This window comes from Heterocephalus glaber, unplaced genomic scaffold (genome assembly GCF_053883595.1).
Source record: "Heterocephalus glaber isolate CG9 unplaced genomic scaffold, H.glaber_assembly_v1.0 deba00001561, whole genome shotgun sequence".
Classification (NCBI taxonomy): Eukaryota; Metazoa; Chordata; class Mammalia; order Rodentia; family Bathyergidae; genus Heterocephalus; species Heterocephalus glaber.
Genome location: NW_028258349.1, coordinates 1,998,926 through 2,024,071, shown reverse-complemented (window position 1 = coordinate 2,024,071; position 25,146 = coordinate 1,998,926). Strand labels below are relative to the sequence as shown.

The 25,146-nt window shown below is 36.5% G+C and overlaps 1 protein-coding gene across 5 annotated transcripts in view; it reads left to right on the top strand.

Annotated features, from left to right (window-relative positions):
- Atf6 (activating transcription factor 6) overlaps positions 1-25,146 on the top strand; it is a 227,055-nt gene that overhangs the window by 63,682 nt on the left and 138,227 nt on the right. For all 5 annotated transcript variants that reach the window (XM_004865155.3, XM_021244749.2, XM_021244746.2 and 2 more), the window contains exons 10-12: positions 13,548-13,679; positions 17,248-17,361; positions 18,414-18,513. In XM_004865155.3, coding sequence (XP_004865212.1) covers positions 13,548-13,679; positions 17,248-17,361; positions 18,414-18,513 — 346 coding nt within the window. The remainder of the gene's footprint in view (positions 1-13,547; positions 13,680-17,247; positions 17,362-18,413; positions 18,514-25,146) is intronic.

The following is a 25,146-nucleotide window of genomic DNA, read 5'->3' as shown; positions in this document are numbered from 1 at the left end:
TTCACAAGCTTGAGACCAGCCTGGGCGATGTAGTAAGGCCTCATCTCAAACATCAACAACAGCAATGACAACAACACAGCTGAAAGACAAGATACATTACTTACAAAATCATTTTTATTAAACTGGCAACTGACTTCTCAACAGTATCAATGTAAGCTAGAAATTAGTGGAATGACAGCCTCAAAGTTTTTTTAAAAAAGAACTCAACATAGGAGTCTGTGTCAAATGAAATTATCTTTAAAGAATTACAGTAGGCTAAGGGTATCTGATGACTGGTAACACTTAGAGTTTAGAAGCCCTCACTGAAAAGATTTCTGAAGGATGTACTTATTTTAGGAAGATGGAAAATGACCTGAAGAGGTTTAAATCTTTTTTTTTTTTCCTGGTACAGGGGATTGAACTTAGGACCTTGTGCTTACAAGGCAGGTGCAGTGCCACTGAGCTAAATTCCCAGCTATCAAGAGGTTTAAGATGTAGAAATGTCTACAACAACAAAAAAAATTAAAATGTAGGTAAAACTTTAAGAAAGTCAACCATCTAAGATATCAACCATGACTAGTTTATAGGGTTAAAACAAATCAAGATGAAAGCTGGTTTTGGATAATAATACTTGAGAGATTGGGAGTAGTGAGATTCATGTTAAAGTACTCAAACTTTCTATTTTGGGGGGGAGGGTAACTGTAGGTACTGATTATGTTTAGACTTGTTAAGTAGAGCATAACATTGGGTTACAAAAACCCATCCCATACTTTTCTACTGTAAAACTGTACTTTAGCATAATAGTAGCCAGCTGTGTGGCTAAGTAGCTGTGCCTGGGGCATACAGGAAGCAATCTTTGTGTTTACTCACTTGGTACAACAAATAGCAAATTGTGTGCACCTGTGCAAAAGTGTCAAACTGGGATTTTTTTCTCACGTAATACTCTGTCTAACAGTTTTTGGGTATGTTTATCTGAGTATCATGGGGCTTGGGTGGTGGGGCGGTGGTGGTAAAATATACCCACACCATTCTTCTGTTACTTAAATATGTACTTTACCATAATGGAATGTGGGTGTAGCTCACAGTAGCTGGGCATGAGGACATCAGGAACCCATCTGTGCATTCACTTAGCAGAGTGGCAAGGTGTGTACCTGGAACTCCAAAGCAGCAACAGGTGTGTATTTAGGATTTGTTTTAAAAAACATTTTCTTTTAATTTTTCTGGTAGAAGTAGCCCAATTCAGTACAATTGCACATGAAAAACCAGATTTGCAAGTTTTGGAGGATGTCAAAAGTGAGTTGTCAGGTGACTCATACATGGATTATGATGTTGGGCATATAAGCTAAAGTTCTTGTGACAGTGAAATGGAGCAAGAATTGACCAATATAGACCCCAGGAATGAAGATCTCCTTGATTCAGATGATGAAGAAAACAGCAATGTTAATACATATTTGACTAATTGAAATGGTACAAAATGGTCATGCAACCAAATGGAACGATCTAGTGTTAGAACAACATCCAAAAATATAGTGAGGATCTTGACAGGATTGAAACCTATTGGACAGAATGCCAGCACTGCCATTCAATGCTGGAAATTGTAATAGATGAAATGCCACAAGATGTTGTTAAATACACAAATGGTTGGGGGCCAGGGATTTAGCTCAGTGGTTTCCCTGCCTGCTGAGCAGGCGCAAGGGCCCAAGTTCAATCCCCGGCACCAAAAAAAAAATACACAAATGATGAAATAGAGATAAAATGTTCTGTATATACCAATACTCATACTCAAAAATGTTTATTGTGACACCTCATTAGCTCACCTGAAAGCATTCATAGGTCTACTGTACTTAGCAGGGCTTTCTCATGGTAATCAAAAGAATGTAAAAGACTTATGGATGTAAAAGACCTATGGGTGTGGCCCTATATAAACATTGCACTTATCAACACATAAATTTTTTCAACCATATATGGAAATGTTAAAAAATGCATCATGTAATGGGTCATATAAGAACTGTCAAGAAATTTCATAGACTAACATTAGCCATATATATTCTTTTTTTTTTTTTTTTTTTTTTTTTGGTACCAGCGATTGAACTCGGGTCCTTGCGCTTGCACAGCAGGCAGCGAAACCACTGAGCTAAATCCCTGAAATCACTGAGCCAAATTCCTGGCCCAGCCATATATATTCTTTGCCTAAAAAATCAATTTTTAAAAGATTGTAGTTAAGAACTCCTAAAAATTAAGAAGCACAATTGTAACTCCTAGATTAAAGAAGAAATCATAATAAAGTTATTACTGAATATTAAAAAAGTGCTATTTGTCTGAACTTGTAGGATGTTATTGTTTGGAAAAAGTAAATTTCAGAAGAATATATGCAAATATGCCAATATTATGATTAAAGTTCAAGTTCAAGCTACAAAAACTATGCAATACGAATGCATACATATGTGGTATAGCTATTTCTAAAAGCAAAAGAATTATTACCAAACTCAGAAATAGCATGAGCTAGTTTAATTCTCCCTTAGGCTGAGCTGAGTATTTATTCTTGTTCTGAAGTTATCCTGTTTACATATCATAGAAATTACCATATTATTTGTTGATGTATTTGTCTTCACTGCCACATATATGCACACACACACTTATTTTGTGTGTGTGTTTCTGGATGTATTTATATCATAAGCACAATAGAATTTTAAAAAGACTTATAACTGACTCCTACCTAAGGCCTGTAGAATCTGGTAGTATAGATCTAAGTATTTGTTTTTAAACAAAACATTTTCCCCAGGTGATTCTGAAATATGTCCAGGCCTGAAAATTTGTGTGTTTTGTGTTTCTATACAATAATTTGTATGGAAATTATACAAACACTTATCTATTAAATTAGAAGACAGTGTATAAAGGGAATTTTATTAAACCTCCAGATAGACACCTCTGTATTTATACATTTGGTTTATGTAATTGAGAAAATTCATGGACCTTTATTTTGATCAGAACAGTAGCCATGGCATAATCCTGTGAGAGGAGTGAGGAGTGTCTTCCTGGCACATAGCACTACAGTTATGGATTCTTTTTTTTTTCCTTTTCTCTTTTAAAGGTTACTATAATCATTTTTCATTTCTGCCAATAGTAAGTCAACATCCCAAGGAAGTTTTAAGTATATTAAGTCTTAAAAATAAATTAACTAGTGTTTGAAATTGAGGGTGCTTTTTCCCTTTTTTGTTCTTGGTTAGAAGATATGTCCTTACTAGGGCTGGAGTCTTTATGGTTTGAGACATCAGACATGGATGAGGAAGAATACATCGTACTACTAAAGGACCATCTACTCTGTGGGTTCTTTATGAGACTTTAAGGAAAAGGTGACCAGAGAGCACATAGCATTAAATTTGAGTCACTTGGAACTGGTTAGAAATAAAATGTCTTTATCCCAGCATTCTCTTAAGTTTGTCAGCATTTTCATTATTTTATAGGAAAAATCCTAGCTTCTTATCCTGAAATGAGCTTGTCCCCAAATCTGGTTCCACTTTTTTTCTCTATTTAATTGTTGAGCACATTTTGCTGTATGGTATCATTATTGGCTGTAGGTTAAAAGTTACTGTATAACTTAGATGTCAGAATTCAAACCACCAAGTGTACATGGTTTTGTTCAGCCAGATTTTGAAACAAAACCTAATTCAAGTTCTTGGCTAAAAGTACTTTCCACATTTATCAAAGTGACATATAACTGAAGAAATACAATACATTTAAGTATCAGGTATTACTAAATGTGGGATTGCAGAGGGTGATACAGCCAACTGCAATCCTTCTTCAAATGCTTAATTAAATCACATTCATCAAAAAATGAACAATCATCTGTACAAAGTAATTGGTTTTCTTTTCATGTAGCCTCTGTAGATTTTTGTTCTATGTTTTAAAAAGTGGCTTAGAGTCTATCAAGTGCAGAGCTAGGTTTGGAGGGTAAGAAAAATTCTGTTGATGATTTTCTCTAGACTTGGTTTTCAAGTCAATTGTATATTAGAGGGCTTCTAAAGAGTATGCTAGGAGCTTTATCATATATTGCTTAGCTACCTTTCTCCTCAGGCTTCAGTTACTATAGTGAGAAGAAAGGAAATTGAGATCAGAAACTACATTCCTTGCCAACTTCCTTCCTTACCTTGAGTAAGTTCCTGTGTATCACGTTCAAAGCTAAAAGGAGATAATGTGATAACTTCTGCTGCTTTCTATCTGGTGAGAGGGGATTAGTGAGAAACTAGGTCAGAGGAGAAAACTATTGTTAGAGCTTGAGTTGAATGAATCCTTTGATATTTTCTTCAGACCACACATCCTAGCATACAGCAAAGGACCGGCGGATGATTTGTCCAAAATAGCTTTCGCAACATCCAAGTTAAATTGTGCCTTTTAAACTCTGCAAAACACAAGTAACAAAAGAATAAATATCTTAGCTTTGTACTAAGTATAGATTTAGCTTAATACTAATAGAATAACCAAAACCTGAGAATATATGAAAGCATATATGTAATTATTATATCTTCCTTAGACTTCTAGGCAGTTTGCCATTAATTTTTTTGTCTCCAGACTTGAGGTGCTTTGTGATTTCAGTAAGCATTTGAAACCTTTCTTTTAGAAGTCATTCTACAGATTGTGCTTAATTGAGTTATGGCTAATGTCAGCATGAATCATAGGTATGTGCTGTTCATTTAGACTTTTTGACATTCAGTTTTCTGACCATAAACAGGCATTAATACGTCCAAAGTCAATTTATCATAATCCATGTCCTCTAAGGAGCTCGAATTAAGGAATGTACAGGTATCTGTATATTTTTAATGGCTTTCTATTTCAACCCCTTTGCCAGAATTCTGATTAAAACAGCATTACCTTCTTTCATTTTTCTTTCCTTTATTTTGGTAAATTAAAAAGTCAGAGATAAATGGATATAAGGTATTTGGAAGAAAGGAAGATGAATAAAATGGTGAAGATTATTATAGAATAATCTATGTTGACTGTATGTTGATACTATCTGTACTTGATTGATACAGATGGCTTGTTTTCTCTGGTGTATTAAGCTATTATTTACCAAACCCTCATGCACCAACTACTAGTCTAGGTACTTTATATGAGTTAATTCATTTATTCCTCATAGTGCTAGAATGTAGATGTTATTATCCCCTTTTTACAGATGAAGAAACTGAAGACAGCTAATATGTGGTAAAGCTAGCTTCACAGTCTGCCTTTGGAACTTTGTCTTAATCATTGATAGGGCAATAGTCACTCAGGCAGGGCAAAAAGGAAATTGACCTTTAGATAGAGGAAATGGAGCTTTATCTAGTCTCTCTGCCAGTTCTACAGTTTAGGACTGGCCGTGAAAAGGGAAAGTATTTGTCTTACAAACTGACTGGATTGATCTAAGTTTAACAGGAGAAAGAGATTGCATTCAGATTTATGACTGTATTTTTTGACATTTAGAATCAGAGGGCACCTTTCTCAAGAGAAAGATACCTTGCAGCTCCTCAGGAGAGCGTATGCTATCTGTAGTAGCTGTTTATGGACAAACTTGTCATGCTAAGCGTCGATCCATTGTTGTTGGCAGTCTAATAAATGTAGTGTATCAATTATCTATTGCTGCATAGCAAACCATTCCCAACCTTAAACAACAATAATCACCATTCTGCCAAAAAGTTTCTTGGAGTGGCTTGGGCTGGAGGGCCCACTTTCAAGATAGCTCACTCACATGGCCAGAAAGTTGATGCTGGCTTTCAGCTGGGACCTGAGCCAGGGCTAAGAGCCAGTATTCTTGATTTATCTACGTTGGGGCCTCTCCAGAGCTGCTTGGGCTTCCTCACTATATAGTGGTTGAATTTCAAGGAGCATCACCTCTTGGAATAATGCTTGCTTTATAATTGTTTATTGAACGAATTAAAAAATCTCTGGTGGTTTTCTTGCTCATGTTGGCTCACTTGGCAAATTGCCCCTGTAAAGTGCGTGTTTCTTCCCAGGTAACACCTGGCTCTAAGAACTGCTGTGTAGAGGGTTCTTTTATCTTCAGGTGAAGGTCCATTTCTTTATTCAGCCACATATCTCTTTCTAGTAAATCACTCTCAGCTATTGCTGGCCTGTAAAAATCATCAACCAGAGAAGAAAACCTTTTTAAAGTTTAGAGAACTCCCTTGAGACCTCTTTGTCCTTTCTTTAGCTTCAGCTGCAATAAAAATTAACATAATAACCTCTTCCTGGATATGGAAATAGTGTAATAATGAGTTCACATCCTGCTGTTTTTGAGTTGTGGATTAGTTTTTTTAAACTGAAAATATGTATGGTCTCTCTCGAGAAGAGGCAGAATGGTACATAAAGTTCATTTATTTTTATTTATTTATTTATTTTTAAATCTGGTCATGGTGGCACATGTGTGATCCCTGCACTCTGGGAAGCTGGGGTAGGAGAATCAAAAGTTTGAGCCCAGCCTGGGCAACTTGATGACTTAATAAGACCCTCTCTCACAATAAAAGGGCTGAAGATATAGCTCAATGTAAAGGCCCAAGGGTTCAGTCCTCAGTACCACACACACATGCACACAAACACACACGCACACGTACACGCACACACCACACACAATGAAAGGAAAAAAGAATGCCTCTTATGAGCTAGACACTGGCCTGGAATAAAACAGAGATTCCTGCACCCCTTAATTTATATAATGTAGTGAGAAGAGAGACCATAAACTTGTTATCTAAAATGATAACACTGTAACTTATTTGAACAAAGGAACAAAATATGGTAGGGTAAATGGCTTTGTAGGTGCCAGGAATTGTTGGAGTTGCAGTTTTAAATAGTGATCATTTAGCAGATTTTTGAACCAAAGCTTAAAGGAGATGAAAGGGTTAGCCATATGGATCTACTGGGGGAAGAGCATTCCTGGCAGAGGGAACAACTATTGCAAGGGTCCTAAGGTAGAAGTGTGCCTTGCCATTTCAAGGCAAAGTAAAGAGATCTGTGAGAATTGGACTTAACTGTGTGTGTGTAGGGGGGCAATAATAGCAGATAATGTCAGAGAGGCAAAGTAAAGGGAAGGGTAAAATGAAGTAAGGCTTTGATTGTTTTAAGGATTTGGGCTTTTATCATGATAGAAATGGGGAGCCATCTGAAGGATTTGAGCTGTGGAGTAGATATAAAATCTGAACTAGATTAAGAGGACCACTCTGCTTGCTGTGTTGTGAACAACTTGAACCAGGCGGGCAGGAAGGTAGCAGTAACACAGACTCTTCTGTGTCCTTTTTGGGCTTTATAACCACAAGCTCACATCTGTTATCTCATTTGAATCTCAGAAAATATTTTACTTGTGAGGAATTGGAGGTCTAGGGAAGTTAACGAACTTTCCCAAGGCTACTCAAACAGGGAGTCTCAGTCACATCTTGAGCACAAATCGTGTGTCTCCAAATTTTGTGCTCTTTCTACTTTGCCACAATAGAACCTGAAGGTTTCCATGCTCCTTTCAGCTTAAATTCAGTTTTTCATGTGTAGTTCTCAGAGCAACAGCAGCATATGGCTTCTTTTGAGGATGAGAAGCAGTATGATTCTTACCTGCTGAGAGAGCTTAAATTTAAAATTGACCTCCTTGTGTCAGAAGAAAGCAGGTTTGTAGGAGCAGAGTAGACTTGGAGATATGTCATTTTATGTTCAGTCACTTGGTATGAAGATTGGATAAATTATTCTAAGGATTAAGTGGCTTCATAAATAATCTAAAACAGTTGTTGGCTTTTAGAATTTCATAAATGAAAAGAGTAACAATTGTTATGATACTTTTTCCAGACTTTTGGGGAAATTGAAATCATTTGTGTTTTATTAATCCATGCTTTTTAGGGTCCTTGGCCCATAACATGGGCAAGGTTTTTGGTGTAATGATTATTTTGAGGCTTAAAACTATTATGACTCTTGTGGAGTAGTATGTTTCTGCTCATAAAGACAGAGATCACAGAGACTTCTATTTTCTTAATATTTATTAATCTAAAAATACTGAACAGAACCTGATTTAAGCTGATTATAAAAAGAGTTTAGTTAGATTACTTTATTAATATTATAAACTAGAAATAGTCATGGATACACAATCATTATACTAAATATTTACTGTGACTGAGTAATCTTTTTGTGTGCTTGGAAATTTAAATTTTCCAGAGTTAACAAAAAGAAACATTTGAATGATGCAAAAACACTCAGGCTAAGAATCTAAAAGTTCATATCAATAATAATTTTCTTGTACTCTTTTGTATATTTGACCATTACAAAAACTGTCAGATTTGTCTCAATATTTGTAGGTTACAATTATACTTAGTTAATCTTAAATTCTGGCATTGAAGTTCTCACAAGACTTTCAAGTAATAATAAAAAAAAGCAAATGTAACTTTGCAGTTATTTACATGATTAAATTTAGTTTTTGTAGGTCACTCCACAGAGTTTAAGTGTCTATATTTCTTTGGGGTTTTTTTTGTTTTTGTTGTTGGTACCAGGAATCAAACTCAGGGCCTCACACTTGCCAGGCAGGCGCTGTTGCTGCTGAGCTACATCCCCAGCCCATGTGTTTTTTTTTTTTTTTAATTAAGTTGGAGAGTCATCTTGCTCATATTTAAGCTTAAAATAATTTTTTTTTCATTTTTTAGAAATTTAATTTTAAGACTTAAAATCTACAGGGAATGAAAGCCACCCAACAGTAATAGCCAAAAACAAACAAGTGAAAAACCTTGAGAGATTCTTAACAAAATTTTTTAATATGCATATTATCCTTTCAAAATATGTTCTATATATTTCAAAATATATGTAAATAATAAAATTGAGACTCAGACTATCTGAACTCTAATTTTTGCCCTGTCACTCATTACCATGTTCAAAATATTTTGTTGAATCTGTGTAACATAGGTATTATAAAGATAATTTTTGTGAAGTCCATTAAGATCTAAGCTCTTTGGCTAAAAAAGGAGCAAAGTTACTAAAGTAGCTATGGCTAAGGATATGTTGTTATTACAGTGACAAAGTCATTACCAATGTGGACCATGGGAGAAATAGTGCCCATTTATAAGTCAACATCAAAGCTGATTTTCAACAAGTGTAGCTAAATGATTATAGCATAGTCTGGTTACAGATGAAATAGACTACACTAATAGTTAAATTCAAGGCATTTTCTTGAAACATCCATAAATTGTGGGTTGAAATACCACTGTTCATAGTGGTTTTCAAAACATTGGAAGAACAATGATCAGTAGAAGGCTCTTTAAAAACTTTAAAATGTTAATAATTCTGAACTAATTAACTTCTTCTTTCATGTTTTCTTAAATACTCACTAGGTTAGGTTTTCCTAAATTTGCTTAAATATGCCACTGGATCTTTTATCTCATTTGCAGCAAGGCTTATAGTTTTGTGTGACTGCTCAAGTGACCATTTAGTCTGAAATACACAATTATAATAAAAAATACAATAAAAATATAATGTAGCAAACTATACAATGGCCATCATTTGGCAATATACCTTTGAATAGTTTGCAGTATGCTAAAGTGCCACAGCATAGCATATGAGAATCACTGAGTCACAGTGTTTCTAGGGGTAAAGAGTTTGGGAGAATGAGGATGATAATAAGAGATCAGGAAAGTAGAGAGATATATCTGCTTCTTGTGTCCCTCCAACAACGCTTCCCCTGAAATTGGAGGAAAACTACTATATTCCAAAGAACTTTTCTGTTGAACCATGGGGTATTTACCTACCCCCTTTTTTTTTTGGTACTGGGGATCGAATTTGGGTTCTTGCACTTGTGGGGCAGGCACCAGAACCACTGAGCTAAATCCCTGGCCCCCTTACCCCCCCCCCTTTTTTTAATCAGCTTTTCTTTCCCATTTCATCCCTCTAAACAATCTTTTATGTTTCTCTAGGATGATTCCCTTTGCATTGAATTTCAAAATTGTGACTAGTGTAAATTATGTGTGATGTAATAAAATAAAACAGACATAAAAATCTTATTGATGAGTGATGTTTCTAAGCACATGATTAATAAGCTAAATTACTATTATATCTGGACTATATATAAAAATATATATTGAATCTGTCTTTTTTTCATTGTTGCTATTGATACCAAGGGTTGAACCCTGAGCTTTCATACTAAGCTACTTCCCCAGCCCTTTAAAAAAATTTGTTTTTGACACAAGGTCTTACTAAGTCACTGAGTTGTCTAAACTGAGCTCAAATTTGCAGTCTTCCTACCTCGGCCTCCAAGAATTACAGGCATATTCATTCATATATATATTTATTTTCCACAAATATTTATGCCTATCAAGAGGATGTATACTGATGAATGAAGATATTAGGGAGAGTGGGGAGAAAGAAGTAAACTGAAAATTTTTTTTTAAGAATAGGAAAAATTTGGGCCAGGGATTTAGCTCAGTAGTTCTGCTACCTGCCTTGCAAGTACAAGGTCCTGAGTTTGATCCCCGGTACAAAAAAAAACAAAAACAAAAAAGAGTAGGAAAAATTTATTGAGAGAAAGAAAGCTGTCTAAGAGAGACAAAAGGGGGACCAGAAAGTGGTTTGCCTGCCCACCCCACTTTTCAAAGTTGTTTTATACAGCAAAGCCATGTGGTGAGGCGAATACAAAGTGGGAAAAAACTATAAGACCCAATGGAAATTTACAAGGTGGCCATGAGGTGGGACAAAACCATGACCAACCAATAAGATTACAAGTACAGTCACCCAGATAATATTGATTAAATGGGGATCAAATGGGAAAACAAGTCACAAGGAATTTTCCATTTAGAATATCAATCTAAGAATTTAGAATATCAAGAGGAAGTAGTACCTCCTCCTTTTTTTTTATTGTAGGAAAAATTTACTGAGAGAAAGAAAGCTGTCTAAGAGAGACAGAAGGAGGACCAGAAAGCAAGTTGCCCTCGTACCTCCTCTTTTTATAATGCTGACCAGTGAATGTGCCTCAGTTGTTGTCCATGTTGGCTCCTGGAGGGCTGGCACCTTAAGGGAGGCCCTGTCTAACTGCCTACAAGATATAGAATTAAGTTACCTATCTACAGTATTCCCCCCCTCTGAAGAAGTACCCCTAACTGCTGTGAGGGGGCAAAGGGTGAAGACCGTTCTGGCTACTTCCAGCTGAAGAGGGTCGTAGTTGTGATCAGCAGTCAGAGCTACTCTACACAGGGTCTATCTAAAGGCCCTCGATAGGTGCCAGGCATTGTCATCTTGGTAGCCGTATAGCTGTGAGTCTGAAGAAGACAAAGCCAAAGAAATAGTTAAGAAAACATGGGCCAAATTATAAGGTCAGCAGGGTTGCTATGAATATAGCCAACAAGTGTTTCCACTGGGAGGAACTAGTAATAGCCTCTCAGAGGATAAGATGGTCCAGGGGACTTCAGAATCCAACATAGAAATCATATTGTGTAGTTTAGCAGTTGTGAGCTGTTTACAAGGTCGATCTGGTGGATCCCTGTAAAAGAATTCTAGCACATTTGTCATTGGTTCCATTCGTATGACTGCTTGGAGTTTGGCAGCCTCTAGGCAAGAATAAACAAAACTTTTAAGAAATTAGAGCATGTATAATCTAAGCATGAGCACACTAGAGTGGAAGGGCAGGTTGGGGAGAAAGTCACACTTAGAAATTGAAATAGTGATTGTAACCTGCTAGCTCTTAGATTCTTTCATTGATAAAGGTTATGTATTAGTCTGATACTTTGTCATAAATCTGTCTAGTTTTAGCTGTAAGAAGGTAAGAGAAAATTTGAAGAACAAATCTCGCTTAAGAAATTTAAAACTCTAGCTGAGTTCTTACAGATTTTACCATAGTTTTTTCCTAATGATCTATAACTGTGGTCAGCTACTGGTGTAGCTGGAAACTGCCAGAAGGGGTCAGTGACTAGAGTCCCTTTTTATATCTAGTTTTATTACTATGGCATTATTTTATATCTTTTGATTATTCTTTTCTGCTGGGTGTTCAAGACCAAGTTAAAGTGAGACCTGTGTCAATCAGTATGAACCTCTTGCTATCTATCAAGGTCAGTTAAGTCTCCTCAGGCATTGCTTTGGAACCATGCATAGAGCCTCTCAGCTCCTCTGTCAGTGTCAGCCGGTCAGGATGGGTCACGGCCTTGCTTGACCATGTTGCTTTCAGTGAAAGTGTGGGAGATTTTTTTCCTCTTTGTGACCCTCCTTTGGCACACTGTACATTTGTCCTCTGGTGCCCAGCAATTTCCCTGCTCAGGAGGTTGAGTGACTTACCAAAGATGTAGGATCCTGTAGGAGAGGTTCCTTTGTGTCCTGGATCTTTGTTGATCTTGAGGGGCCAGGGCCAAAATATTGACTGTCCTCATAGCCCAGTTACCTTTCTAGTTTTGGTCTCCAAACTCTAATGAGTAATCTTGGTGGAAGACCTCCAAAATGATATAGGGGGAAGAGATGTAACTCCTAAATCTACTAGATATCTGAAACATGAGTTCGTGTTCTCTAAAATCGAAAAAAGAATTCTAGGAACAATGGAGATTAAGAATAGGACAAATTTACTGAGAGAAAGAAAGCTTCTGTCTAAGAGAGACAGAGGGGCACCAGAAAGTGGGTTGCCTGCTGAAAATTTTACATGTAAATAAAAATAGAAGCATTTTTAAAATAAATTTTTGTTAGTTTTAGTTAATAGCCTGGCTCCTGGAATTGTGAAAGGCTAATAATGAATTTGACTGTCAAAAGAGAATAATCCATCCTTTATTTGAAATGTTCCCTCATTGCAAACATCAGTTTGCAGCATCTAGGAAGACTACTCGGTTTTTAGCTGAGTTTTAAATTTTTTAAAGGGAATGTTGTATGTTTATGTTTCTACTTTGTATACATATGGGTCAGTTAGCTGTTGCTATAACAAACATCTGGGATAAATCAATTTAAAAGAGGAAGGGTTTATTTTAGCTAATGAAGTCATAGCCTGTGGTCACTTGGCCTGTTGCTTTGGCTGTGGCAACACAGTGCATCATCATGCGAGCATGGGGCAGAGGAGGCCTATGCACCTCCTGGTGGCTGGGAAGAGAGAGGGATAGGAGGGTCTGCAGTCCCAATATCTTCTTTAAAGGCCACTCCCAGGGACCTCATTTCCTTCCATAAGGCCAGACCACCTAAAGGCTGGGACCTAGTCTTCAATACACAGGCCTTTGAGGGACATTTAAGATCCAAACTATAATAACTTACATAGCACCATTATAGAGTTTTTAAACATATTGAACACTGCTTTTTCTTTTTTTTTATACTGGGGATTGAACTTAGGACCTTGCGCCTGTGAGGCAGGCATGGTGCCACTGAGCTAAATCCCTGGTCCTGCTTTTGTTTAAACAGTTTAAAAATAAAGAGATTTATACTTATAAAATTTTCAGAATTGTTTTTAATATGTACAGGATGCCAGGCCTAGAGTATTTATGTATCAGTACATTGTTTTGACTTGGTTCTATGCCATTTGCTCTATGTATGGACCTATGAAGAAAATCTGGTTTGTTTTAGAGTACATGTAACATACACATGTGTGACATTTTTATTTCAATTACTGTTTTTTTTTTCCTTAGCATGCTGGAACAGGATCCCAGGAGAATGAACCCTAATGTGAGCCCTGCAAATCAAAGGAGGCATCTTTTAGGATTTTCTGCTAAAGAAGAACAAGGCACATCAAATGGTATCATCCAGCAAAACAGCTACAGGTAAGATGGCATGTTGACCTGATTGAGTTAGTGAAACTGAAACAGAATTCCATCTAGTATAACTTAAATACAGCTTTGACTAGGAGAACAGATGAATTGCTGAGGCCGTTAGTAAATTTTATTTTTAAGATCAATTCTAAGAATAAATTTATTTTGAAACCTTTCTTGAGACAATGAATTCTTGAGATGTGACCATAAAATCTCAATTTGTGTGCATTAATATACACTTATACTGAAACACGTAAAACTGAACCACAGGTAATATCTTCATTCATTTTGGCTAGTTTATTGTGTTTGTACATTTAATTTATCTAGTATTTGTTACTGTTTGATCTGTGGGTGGATATGCTATGTTAGAATGATGAATGAACCTATTCGTAGTCATTGGTTAAATTTATACTTATGGTGATCTTTGCTAAATTCCTCCCTTGTAATAATTTAATACTGACTTGATGAATTTCCCTATTGCTTGTCAATAGAAGTAGACTTACAAAAATAGAATTTCTGTATTCTGTTAACTCAAAGAAGGTTAGAGTGGACCTTTGCAAAGCTGTGTACTTTCTGATAAACATTTCTTTGTGTTTTTACAATTTTTATCAGAGTCAGATGGAGCTGGGGCCTTGACTAATAAGGCAAAGTGAGGTGACAGAATGGCAAGCATTGTACAGTATTATGCTTGAAAATTATTAAAGATTTTTCTACATTTATTTATTTATTTATTTATTTGGTACTGGGGATCAAACTTGGGACCTTGCGCTTGCAAGGCCGGCAACAGAACCACTGAGCTAAATCCCCAGCTGAGATTTTTTACTTTTAGTGTTGTAAGGTTTTATAAGCTGAGGGCCATAGAGGAATCATTCTTGATTATTACTTTGTTACATCCATCCTGCTGAATGCGAATATGACAGTAGTTCCAGGCTTGTCTCCATTTAGCCCACATGAGAAAAAAATTCTGTGAGGACATCAGGCATAAATCAGGACTGTTTTGGATAAATAGGAAAGGATTGTAACCTTCTGTAAAAGGCATCAATCATAACCTATCTTTTTCCAGGAAATCTCATTAACTAGCTCCCTAGTTCCTTTATTTTAATTATTTGCTAAACTTTTTTTCTTAAGTGGTTTTCGAGCAGCCTAGAACTCTGGGTTAGTGTGGATCTGATTGTCTCCGGGTTACATATTGGCTTAGATTCTCCCTTTCTTTTTTCTTTTAACTCCACCCAGTCTCTGTCCTGGCATTTCTCCTGTTGAACTTTTTTTCTTTTCTCAAAAATATTTTTGACTATTAAACAAATCTAGTCAGCACAGATGTGCAGAAATCATTACTAGATTTTATCACATGGAAAGAAAATTATAGATAAATATATTTTCAAAGCAGTTTTGGATTTTCTCATGGACCACAGTGTTTGTATTTTTCTAAGTGTACAGCATGATTTTTAAAATAATGTATGTGTGACAGATATTTGATCTTGAATTTTTTAGTGTATTACAGCAGCTTCTTCCTGTAGGCATTCTGAAGGGTATACCGAGCACAAGACAGTGTACCTTCATTCCCTGTGTACCAGTATGTCTGTTTTTAATCTAATTACCTAATGACAGAAAAGAGCACATTAAGAATGTTCCTGGTGCAAGGAAAGAATGTTCTCTGTATCCTCAGCTATTTGTTCTTTTTCTTTATGTGTGGCACACAGAGCATTCTCTGACTTTTATCTTGAAGTTAGTTTTGCACTCTGCCAAAATTATTTTTTTTAAAGGGGCCAGTGATTTTAGTGTTGCCAAACCCAATGGAAACTTCTGTCTTCGTGTTTCTTGACCTTCCCCAGCACTCAGCCATGTGGATGACTCCCTCCTTAAAAGTTTCCTTTTGTGTTGCTACAGTTTTAGTCTTCCTTCTTTTTCACTGGCCTGCTGGTTCATAGTCTTTTTTGTAGTATTCTCCTGTATCCAAATCTCAAGGTTTGGAACTGTGAACTTTTTTGTTTTCTTTTTTGATTCACCTATAATTTAGCACAGAATCTATGACTGTATATCCTGATGTCTTGACTTCTCTTCTGAGTTCCTAGACTCCTGTATCCAATAGTCTCCTTGACTTCTCTATTTTAGCATTTCAACCCTAACATATACATAGTAGAACTCAGTTCTTTTCTCTTTTTTTAACCTCTAAGCAGTAGTCTACAACAGTCTTCCTCATTTCTTTTGTTTAAGCTGGAAACCCTGATTCTTCTTTCAATGTATGCTATTAATATTCTTTCCAAAAATTGCTTTGCCTCTGTACTTGTCTCCATTTCCATTGCCACTGACCTAGTCCATGCTAATTCTTGCCTAGATTGCCATAGTTCTCTCCTAACTGGTTTCCAGGCTTTTCCTTTTGCCTCCCTCAAATCCATTTTATATCCAAGATATAAATTCACATATTTCACTTCTGTACTTAAGATAGTTTTAAGACTTCTCATTACATTTAGCAATTCCTTATCATAATTGGGCTTTTCTGTTTTTCAAGTTTCCTCTTGTGCCTGCTCCCTCCCACTTGCTCATAATTTTTCAGCCAGTGGTCTTCTTTTAGGTTCCTTGAGTGCTTTTTCCAAACTTGTGTCTAACTAGAATTCTCTCTCCCTGGTTTCTATGGGGCTGGCTTCCTCTTATCATTTAGGCCTTAACTTAAATACCATCTCTTTCTCAGACCATTTTACCTAAAGTAGTTACTGAGGGTAGAGACTTTTTTCCTGTTGGATTCCCAGGACCTAGAATAGAACCTGGCACAAAGTTGATATTCAGTTGAATGAAAAAATAAAAGTATGTATTTTGCTGTGTTCAGTTTTTATATATTCACATTTTTTTCTTTTGGTGTTTTAGCATATCTGATTTTATAAGTCTAGAGCATCTTATATAAAGAATTTCAGGACAAATTAAGATTTCTTAGTGACAACAATTAAAATACCAGAGTGAAGAGAATAAATAGCAATAATGTTCCCAGCTCAGATACTAATTTTCAACTCAGATTTCATTACGGTACATCATACCCTAGATATGAATTCATGTGATATAGATTAGCATGATGATTAGAAAAGCATTTTTTAAGTTAATAGAGTAATTAATGTCACCCTTGTGTATTAGTGATTCAGATCCATGGTTCTGAAATTTTTAGCCTTTTTACTCTTTCATTTTAATTCTGTCAAGTATTTTATGGATTACTCTACCCCCACCTCAGACATAGTTGTTTTAGGGAGGTTGTTCAGTTTTGTTATCACAGAACTATGAATGACCATAAGACTTTAGGCCTGGTCACATTATACCGTCCTTCTTATCAACTACTTGATCTTTATTTCAAATTCTCCCATTACCGTGTCACTTTAAGCTCATTGAAGTCATGAACCGTATGTTATCATTGTATCCCTTATTTTTGATGCACATTAACTGCTCAATAAATGGCAAACATGAATTACTATGCTCTCCTTTTCTATTACATTTACTTCTACTTTGCAGTGTGTTTTATTTACTGTATATTTCAATGAAAAGTTAATGCTAGTGATGAAAGAGATAAGGAAACAAATAATGTGCATATATGTTTCAGATATGATCATTCTGTTTCAAATGACAAAGCCCTAATGGTACTAACTGAAGAACCACTACTTTATATTCCTCCACCTCCTTGTCAACCTCTGATTAATACAACCGAGTCACTCAGGTGAGTGTTGTAGATTTTGGCAGAAATATCTAAGTGAGCTCCCATGGTTAGCCTTAGAACATTGAAAAGTATTAATTCAGATTTACTGAGTGGCTGAGAGAATCTGTGAATTATTTATTGGATAACCATGGGTGTATTCATTTTCCAGTTTCCCTATCAACCTGATAAGAGATGGTGATGGGTCTATTTGATGTGATGGTAGCGTACTTGAATATATCTTTATTTGAAAACTTTAAAATAATTAAAATTCATTGTAAGGGCTATGTTTGTGGATGGTAACATCCATAGCAAAAGGTACCTTTTTCTTGAAATTAGGAAGATAATAATTTGAGGCTATGTGATTCATACACATTTTCCTGTTATTGCACCCTTCCTTGTCAACTTTTCCCTTGAATTTTTCCTGTGATTTTGGAACGGGTCCCCGCACCTCAAAAACTGCCTTAGTTTTGTATGTCTGTGTATGTGTATTAAATAGTAATCAATTATAGTCAAACAAGCATAGCCTCACACTTTACAGCTTCTCTACAAAGTAAACAAAATAAAGAGAAGTTATATTGAACTAGTCTTTAATTTACACTATCGAAAAATGTGAACTTTTTCTTTCCTTTGGCACTTGTGTTGTTTTCCATCTCCTGAAAGAGAAGGATTTTCAAAAGTCTTAATGTATCCATTTGTTGGTAAGTGTCCTATGATGCCTGTTAGGATTTCTCTAGTGTCTTAGATGCTTGTATGTACTGTACATGGCTCAAGAGCAGAAATAGGAAATACTATTTTTGTGGAAAAACTTTTATAGCCAGTATTTATATTGGGCAGATATTTAACTATGGTTTTATTTGAATTTTGAACTCATGATTGAAGAGGCTAACATATAAAAATGCATGTTTTATTAAAAACAACATTAAATATCTTAGCTTTTTCAAGTTAAAAAGCAATATTGAGTAATTAGGCCCTTGGAAAATTCTTTGGAACCTACAGAATGATTAAATTCATTTTCAGCCAAGGGATGACACATCTATTTCTGTGAAATATGTGTAATTAATTTCGTTTTATAGGTTAAATCATGAACTTCGAGGTTGGGTTCACAGACATGAAGTGGAAAGGACCAAGTCAAGAAGAATGACAAATAATCAACAGAAGACCCGTATTCTTCAGGTTTGTTTTTGCTTGTCTTCAGACAATGGCTGGCACAGTTGGAAGGCTTCCCACAGCACAGTTACTCTCTTCTCTGGAAGATTTTGGAAGTTTAAGATTTATCTACTCCTACTGCCTCTTGCTGCTTCTGATGTAGCTGTCATTGACACTGAAAGCCCTCCTCTTAGGTTTTATGGCACTTAATTTAGCTTATATAGCACTAGTGTTTCCTGCTCAGCCCCATTCTATTTCTTGCTTTCTCCTTCAAATTTGCTTCAAGCCAGGAGTTCCTATGCAAAGATCTCTCTATTAAATGTTTTTGGCATATAACTGATATAATAAATAACATGTTTATTCAGTGAGCTTCTCAATAAGAATGTGTTAAAACACTGGGCAGTTTGGAGGACTTATCCATGGAGGGCATTTCTGAACTTGGACATGTACCACTATGGGTTAATGACAGTGTTTACTTAAAACTATTCAGAGAGCTTTTATCCAAATGTTGTTAGTCACAAAGCATCATTTATAGTCATTTCGTCATTCATCAGATATTTGTTACTACTTCTGAAGCACTTAAACTAGCAACTGGCACACTGGAAGCTCACAGCAAACATTATCCATGGAGATGATAACGAGCCAGGGACTATTCCAGGCCTGAGAATACAGTAGCGAATATGATAAAGTACCTGTTTTCTTGGAGCTTACAGTATAGTGGGAGAGCAAAGAATAAACAAGTAAATAAACACAAATACTCAAAGTTAGGGATGTTTGCAAGAAAGAAAGAAAGAAAAGAGAGAGGGAGGGAGGGAGAGAGAGAAAGAAAAAAAAGAAAGAGAAAGAAAGCAAGAAAGCATGCATGCATTGTGGAAAGTAACAATTAGAATTGAGAAATGAGTGGCTATTTGAGATTGAGTGGTCAGAAAAAGTTTCTGAAGAAATTTCAGGTACTGTAATTAATGCTAGCTGTTAGAACAGCCTCAAAATCTCTATAGCTTAATGGAATAAAAAATTGTTTCTTATTTAAAGTGTAACATAGCTCTCTAGGCTGCCTTCCTTCCAAGTAGTGTCTTAGGGATTCATGTTCCTTATGCTATGTAGCTCCAGCAATTTGAAGCTTTTGCTTCTGGCTTTAGATGTTGGGGAAGAGAGACTTTGGAAAATTACACCAAATGTTTTAGGATCAGACTTGGACTTTAGTTGGTTAAAACTATCACTTTTTCTAGTGTAATGCAAGAGAGACTGGAATATGTAGTTTTCCTGTGTACACAAGAAGAAAGGTTTGGTGAGGACACTGCTTTTGTCATAGGCAGAGAATGACAGAGAAAACAATGTAGTGATTTAGGGGGAAATATGGAGAAGAGCTTTCAGGCAAAGAGAACAGGAGGGAACAATTTGTATGTGGAGAAGCCCAAGAAGTTGAGCAAGGTTGGAATGTAGTGACTGAGGGGAGCATGGTAGGAAATGAGATTAGAGAGGTTGCAAAAGTGAGATCATAGGAAACTTCATCAGCTTGCAGCCTAGGCATGAGGGAGCACCATTGAAAAGTCACAGGGTAGTGACTTGATCTGATTTACACACACATACACACACACGTTTTTGGTGATACTAGGAACCAAACCCAGTGCTTCATACATGCTAGGCAAGTGCTCTACCACTGAACTACATCCCCAACTCCTGATTTGTATTTTTAAAAATCATTCTAGCTGCCACACAGAGTAGACCATGGCAGAGAGGAGTAGTACAAGTAGGGAGTCCAGTTAAGATGCCATGTCAGTAGCCTAGGTGAGATCTTTTGGGACCCATACTAATGTGATAGATGTGAAACTGAGGATGCCAAATATAGTTTGAAAGTAAAGCTATTTGAAATTGTTGCTGTGAAGTAAAAGTAATTAATTAATTGTAACTTCTGTGCTTTAACTACTGGATGAATAGTGATGCTATTTTCTGAGACCAAGATTGAGAAAGGAAGAGTTGGACACAGGAGTTGAGAATTTTAGGTATGTTGATTTGATAGAAGTATTAGACACTCAAGACGAGAAGTCTAGTGGGCAATCAGGTATCTAGTTCTGGAGTTAGTAAAGAGGTTGAAACTATAAGTTTCATTTGGGGGTGATATGTTTTAGTGAGAAACCAAAGAGGAAAGGAAGGAGAGTGAGGAACTGAGTCTTGGTGGGCCAACTCCAACATTAGAGGCTAAAGAGTACCACCACTTGCGAAGAAAGATGTGTAGCAGGCCAGTATGATAGCAAAAAGTGTGATGGTCCAAAGCCCAAGCAAAGAGTTGTTTTTTGTTTTTTTTTTAAAAAAAAGGAAGATAGGATTAACTGCAGGCTAAGACATATTGATGAATGATGACCGAGGGATGAACAAGAGGATTTTTTAAAAATGTTTCTCTCTTCTCTTATTTTTTTATGAAGTTTATTTATTGGTACATTTTAGGTATACAGTATAGTTACATTCATCATTGGTGTCTTGTACCTTTACATGATGTATCTTGGTTCTTATTTTTTCCCCGTTCCCCGGCCCTCCTGTCACCCCTTCCCTGTTTACAAATAATGTTTCCATTTTTTTCCTTTTCTCATATTTTTTCTTTTCCCTTCTTTCCTTTCCCCTACCCCTCTCATTTCCCCTATTCCTTTAGACCTTTTCTTCTTATTTCACAATATCAATTATACATTTTGATCCTTATTTACACTTTTAGTTTTTCACACCAGAGAAACTATTTGGTATTTACACGTGTCCTATTTATTTCACTTATGAGTATGGCCTCAGTGTGCATCTACTTAGCTATAAATGTCTCTAGTTTCTCATTCTTTATGGCTGAGTAGTACTCCATTTTATAAAAAGACCCCACATCTTCTTTATCAAGTCTCCAGTTGATGGGCAATTGGGCTGCTTCCAAGTTTTAGCTATTACAAGCTGTGCCCCTATAAACATGGGTAAGCATATATCACTGTGGTATGATTCTTTTAATTCTTTTGGGAAGATATGCAGCAGAGAAATAGCTGGGTTAAATGGGACTTTCAATCCTAGTTGTTTGAGGTATCTCCATACTGACTTCCACAGTGGTTGCACCAGTCTGCACTCCCGCCAGCAATGGAGAAGGGTTCCTTTCTCCCCACAACCCCGCCAGCATTTGTTATTAGTTGATTTCTTGATAGCGGCCATTCTTTCTGGGGTGAGGTGGAATCTCAGCATTGTTTTCATCTGCATCTCTCGAATGACCAGTGATGTTGAACATTTTTTCATGTTTATTTGCTGTTTTTACTTCTTTGTGTGAGAAATGTCTGTTCATTTCAGATACTCATTTTTGAATTGGGTCTTTATTTTGGGGGAGGTCTGATTTTTTTGAGTTCTTTATATATTCTAGATAGTAGACCTTTGCCTGAGGAACAGCTGGTAAAAATTTTTTCCCACATTGTAGGTTGTCTTTTAGCTCTGTTGATGGTTTCTCTTGCAGTGCAGAAGCTTTTTAATAAGATGAGATCCCAGTTGTTGATTCTTTGTGCTAGTTCCCATGCTACTGAGGATTTGTTCATAAAGTCTTTTCCTATGCCAGTGCCTTGGAGAGTTTTACTTAACTTATCTTCCAGCAAGTTTAGTGTTTCTGTCTTAATATTTAGATCTTTAATCCACTTGGATTTTAGTTTAGTGCATGGTGAGAGATAGGGGTCTAGTTTTTTTTTTTTTTTCACCCGAAGCAAGGCTTTATTGGGGAAGGAGCTGCCAGGCTATCTCAAATAATGGCAAGAGAGCTAGGGCTCTAGTTTTAATCTTTGGCAAGTTGAAGCCCAATTTTTCCAGCACCATTTATTAAAGAGGCTATCTTTTCTCCAGTGATGATGGTTGTCTCCTTTGTCAAAGATGAGGTAGCTGAGTATGTCTGGAGTTGTTTCTGCATCTTCTAATCTATTGCACTGATCCTTGGGTCTGTTTCTTTGCCAGTACCGTGCTGTTTTTATCACAGTGGCTTTGTAGTATAGTTTCAAGTTGGGAATTGTGATACTCCCTGCCATGGCTCTGTTGCCTAGAATTTTTTTTGTTATTCTAGGTCTCTTCTGGTTCCAGATGAATTTTTGGATTATTTTCTCTAGTTCCATGAAATATACTGTTGGGATTTCAATCGAGATTGCATTGAATCTGTATAGCAGTTTTGGAAATATGGCCATTTTCACTATATTGGTTCTTCCTACCCAGGAACAAGGGATATCTTTCCATTTCTTTTTTTTTCCTAAAATTCTTTTATTGGTACATTTTACGTATACAACACAATTACATTTCTCGTTGGGAACTTGTACCTTTACATGCATCTTGGTTCTTATTTTTCCCCTATTCCTAGCCCTCCCTTCACCCCTCCACCCTTCCCTATTTACAAAGACTTTATTTCCATTTTTTCCATTTCTCATCATTTTTCCTTTCCCTTCTTTCCTTTCCCCTGGCCCTCCCACTATCCCTACCCCTTTGGACATTTTCTTCCTATTTTGCATTATTGATTATTCATTCTAATCATTGGTACATTTTAGGTGTACAATATGATGACATTCATCATTGGAAATTTGTACCTTTACATAATCTATCTTGGTTCTTATTTTTCACCCTTGCCCAGCCCTCCCTTCAACCCCTCCATTCCTCCCTATTTACAAAGATTTTGTTCCTATTTTTCCATTTTCTCATATTAATCCCATACCCTTCTTTCCTTTCCCCTATCCCTCCCACTTCCTTCCCCTTTGCCCCTTTTCTTCCTATTTTACATTACATATTATACCCTTTAGTCCTTATTTACACTTTCAGTTTCTCACACCAGAGAAACTATTCGGTATTTATACGTATGTGTCCTGTTTATTTCACTTAAAGAGTATTGCCTCAGTGTTCATCCATTTAGCTATAAATGTCTCTAATTTCTCATTTTTTATGGCTGAGTAGTACTCCATTTTATTAAAAAACCACATTTTCTTTATCCAGTCTCCAGTTGATGGGCAATTGGGCTGTTTCCAAGTTTTAGCTGTCACAAACTGTGCTGCTATGAACATGGGTGCACATACATCACTGTGGTATGATTCTTTTAATTCTTTGGGGAAGATCCCCAGCAGTAGAATAATAGCCTGGTCAAATGGGACTTCCAGTCCTATTTCTTTGAGGTATCTCCATACTGATTTCCACAGTGGTTGCACCAGTCTACACTCCCACCAGCAGTGGAGCAGTGTTCCTCTTTCCCCACAGCCCCACCAGCATTTGCTACTGGTTGATTTCATGATAGCAGCCATTCTTTCTGGAGTGAGGTGGAATCTCAGCGTTGTTTTCATTTGCATCTCTTGAATCGAATGATTCCTATAAATGGGAATAGAGAAATAGAGTGGCTCCAGAAATCAAGAAAGAAGTTTTAATTTTGGGTGGAATATATTTCACTAGATTTGCATGTTTATATGCTAATGGAAACATCTTAATTATTTGATCATTTGTCAAGTAATTGGAAGAAACATGTGCTCAAAATATATTAAAATGCTCAAAATATATTAAAAGCATATCCAGAGACATGAACTTTTAACCATTATAGAATTTTATTAGCATTGGAATGCAGAGTTGGAATACAAAAACTTTAGTCTGCTAAATCTTACACATCAGCTGCCATGATAGCCACTGGGAAAATGGACTCTCTCCCATCTACTTTCTGAATCTGGAGCAAGCCCATCTCTAGTATCTTTTTCGGGGTGAGGGGTTACTAGGGATTGAACCCAGGGTCTTCATACCCAGTCCTTTAAAACTTTTTTAGTTTTAGACAGAGTCTTACTAAGTTGCCCATACTGGGCTCAAACTTTTGATCCTCCTGCCTCAGCCTCTGAGAGTGCTGGAATTACAGGCATGCACCACCACGCCCAACCAGAGCAAGCACATCTTATTGGCAGAACCTAAATTTTATCCAGAACCCCATCGTGGTGACAGAAGACTTCAGGTAGTGTAGTTTTCATGCTTCCATCTTTTGCAACATAGGAGAAGAACACAGGAAGCAGGACTAGTCATTGCCAGTAGATAATTCCACACAGCTGCTATAATGTTCTGTATGAAAAATTAGATTAAAATTCTCGACTTAAATGAGGATTTTTGGCTTTTCATCTTGAAGGAATTCTAATGCAAGGAAAATAATTTTGTTTTAATTTCATAGACAATTTCATTTATACAAGATTTATAGTTCAATCAAAAGTCTTATCTCTTTCTGTTCTTTTGGGAACTTGAATAATCGTCAGAAATCAGAGAATCTCAGCTTTCTGTAGGGAGCTTGGATAATGGTCAGAAATGTAAGAGTCTTAGCTTTTACCAAAAAAGAAATGACTGGATGCATCTGTATTTGTCCAAGTAAAAAAGTTTTTGATTAGAGGAAAGACAAGGATTATTACCAGAGTTTTGGGGCAGCAGTCACAACTCGAAGGGTCCTAACAGACTAGGTTCTGCCATTTGCTTCAAGATGCCAGTCCAAAGATGAACAGTAGTAAGGAGAGGGAAAACCTTGAATCATTATAACGATACTGGGAAGACAAGAGGCCTTGCTTCTTTTGCCCTGTCTTCAGCAGTTCTGGCACAAACTCCCAGGTTATATAGACAAGGGGACCAGAAGTATGGGTAGTCAAGCAATATTTGTCAAAAGGTGTTCTGGCTGAT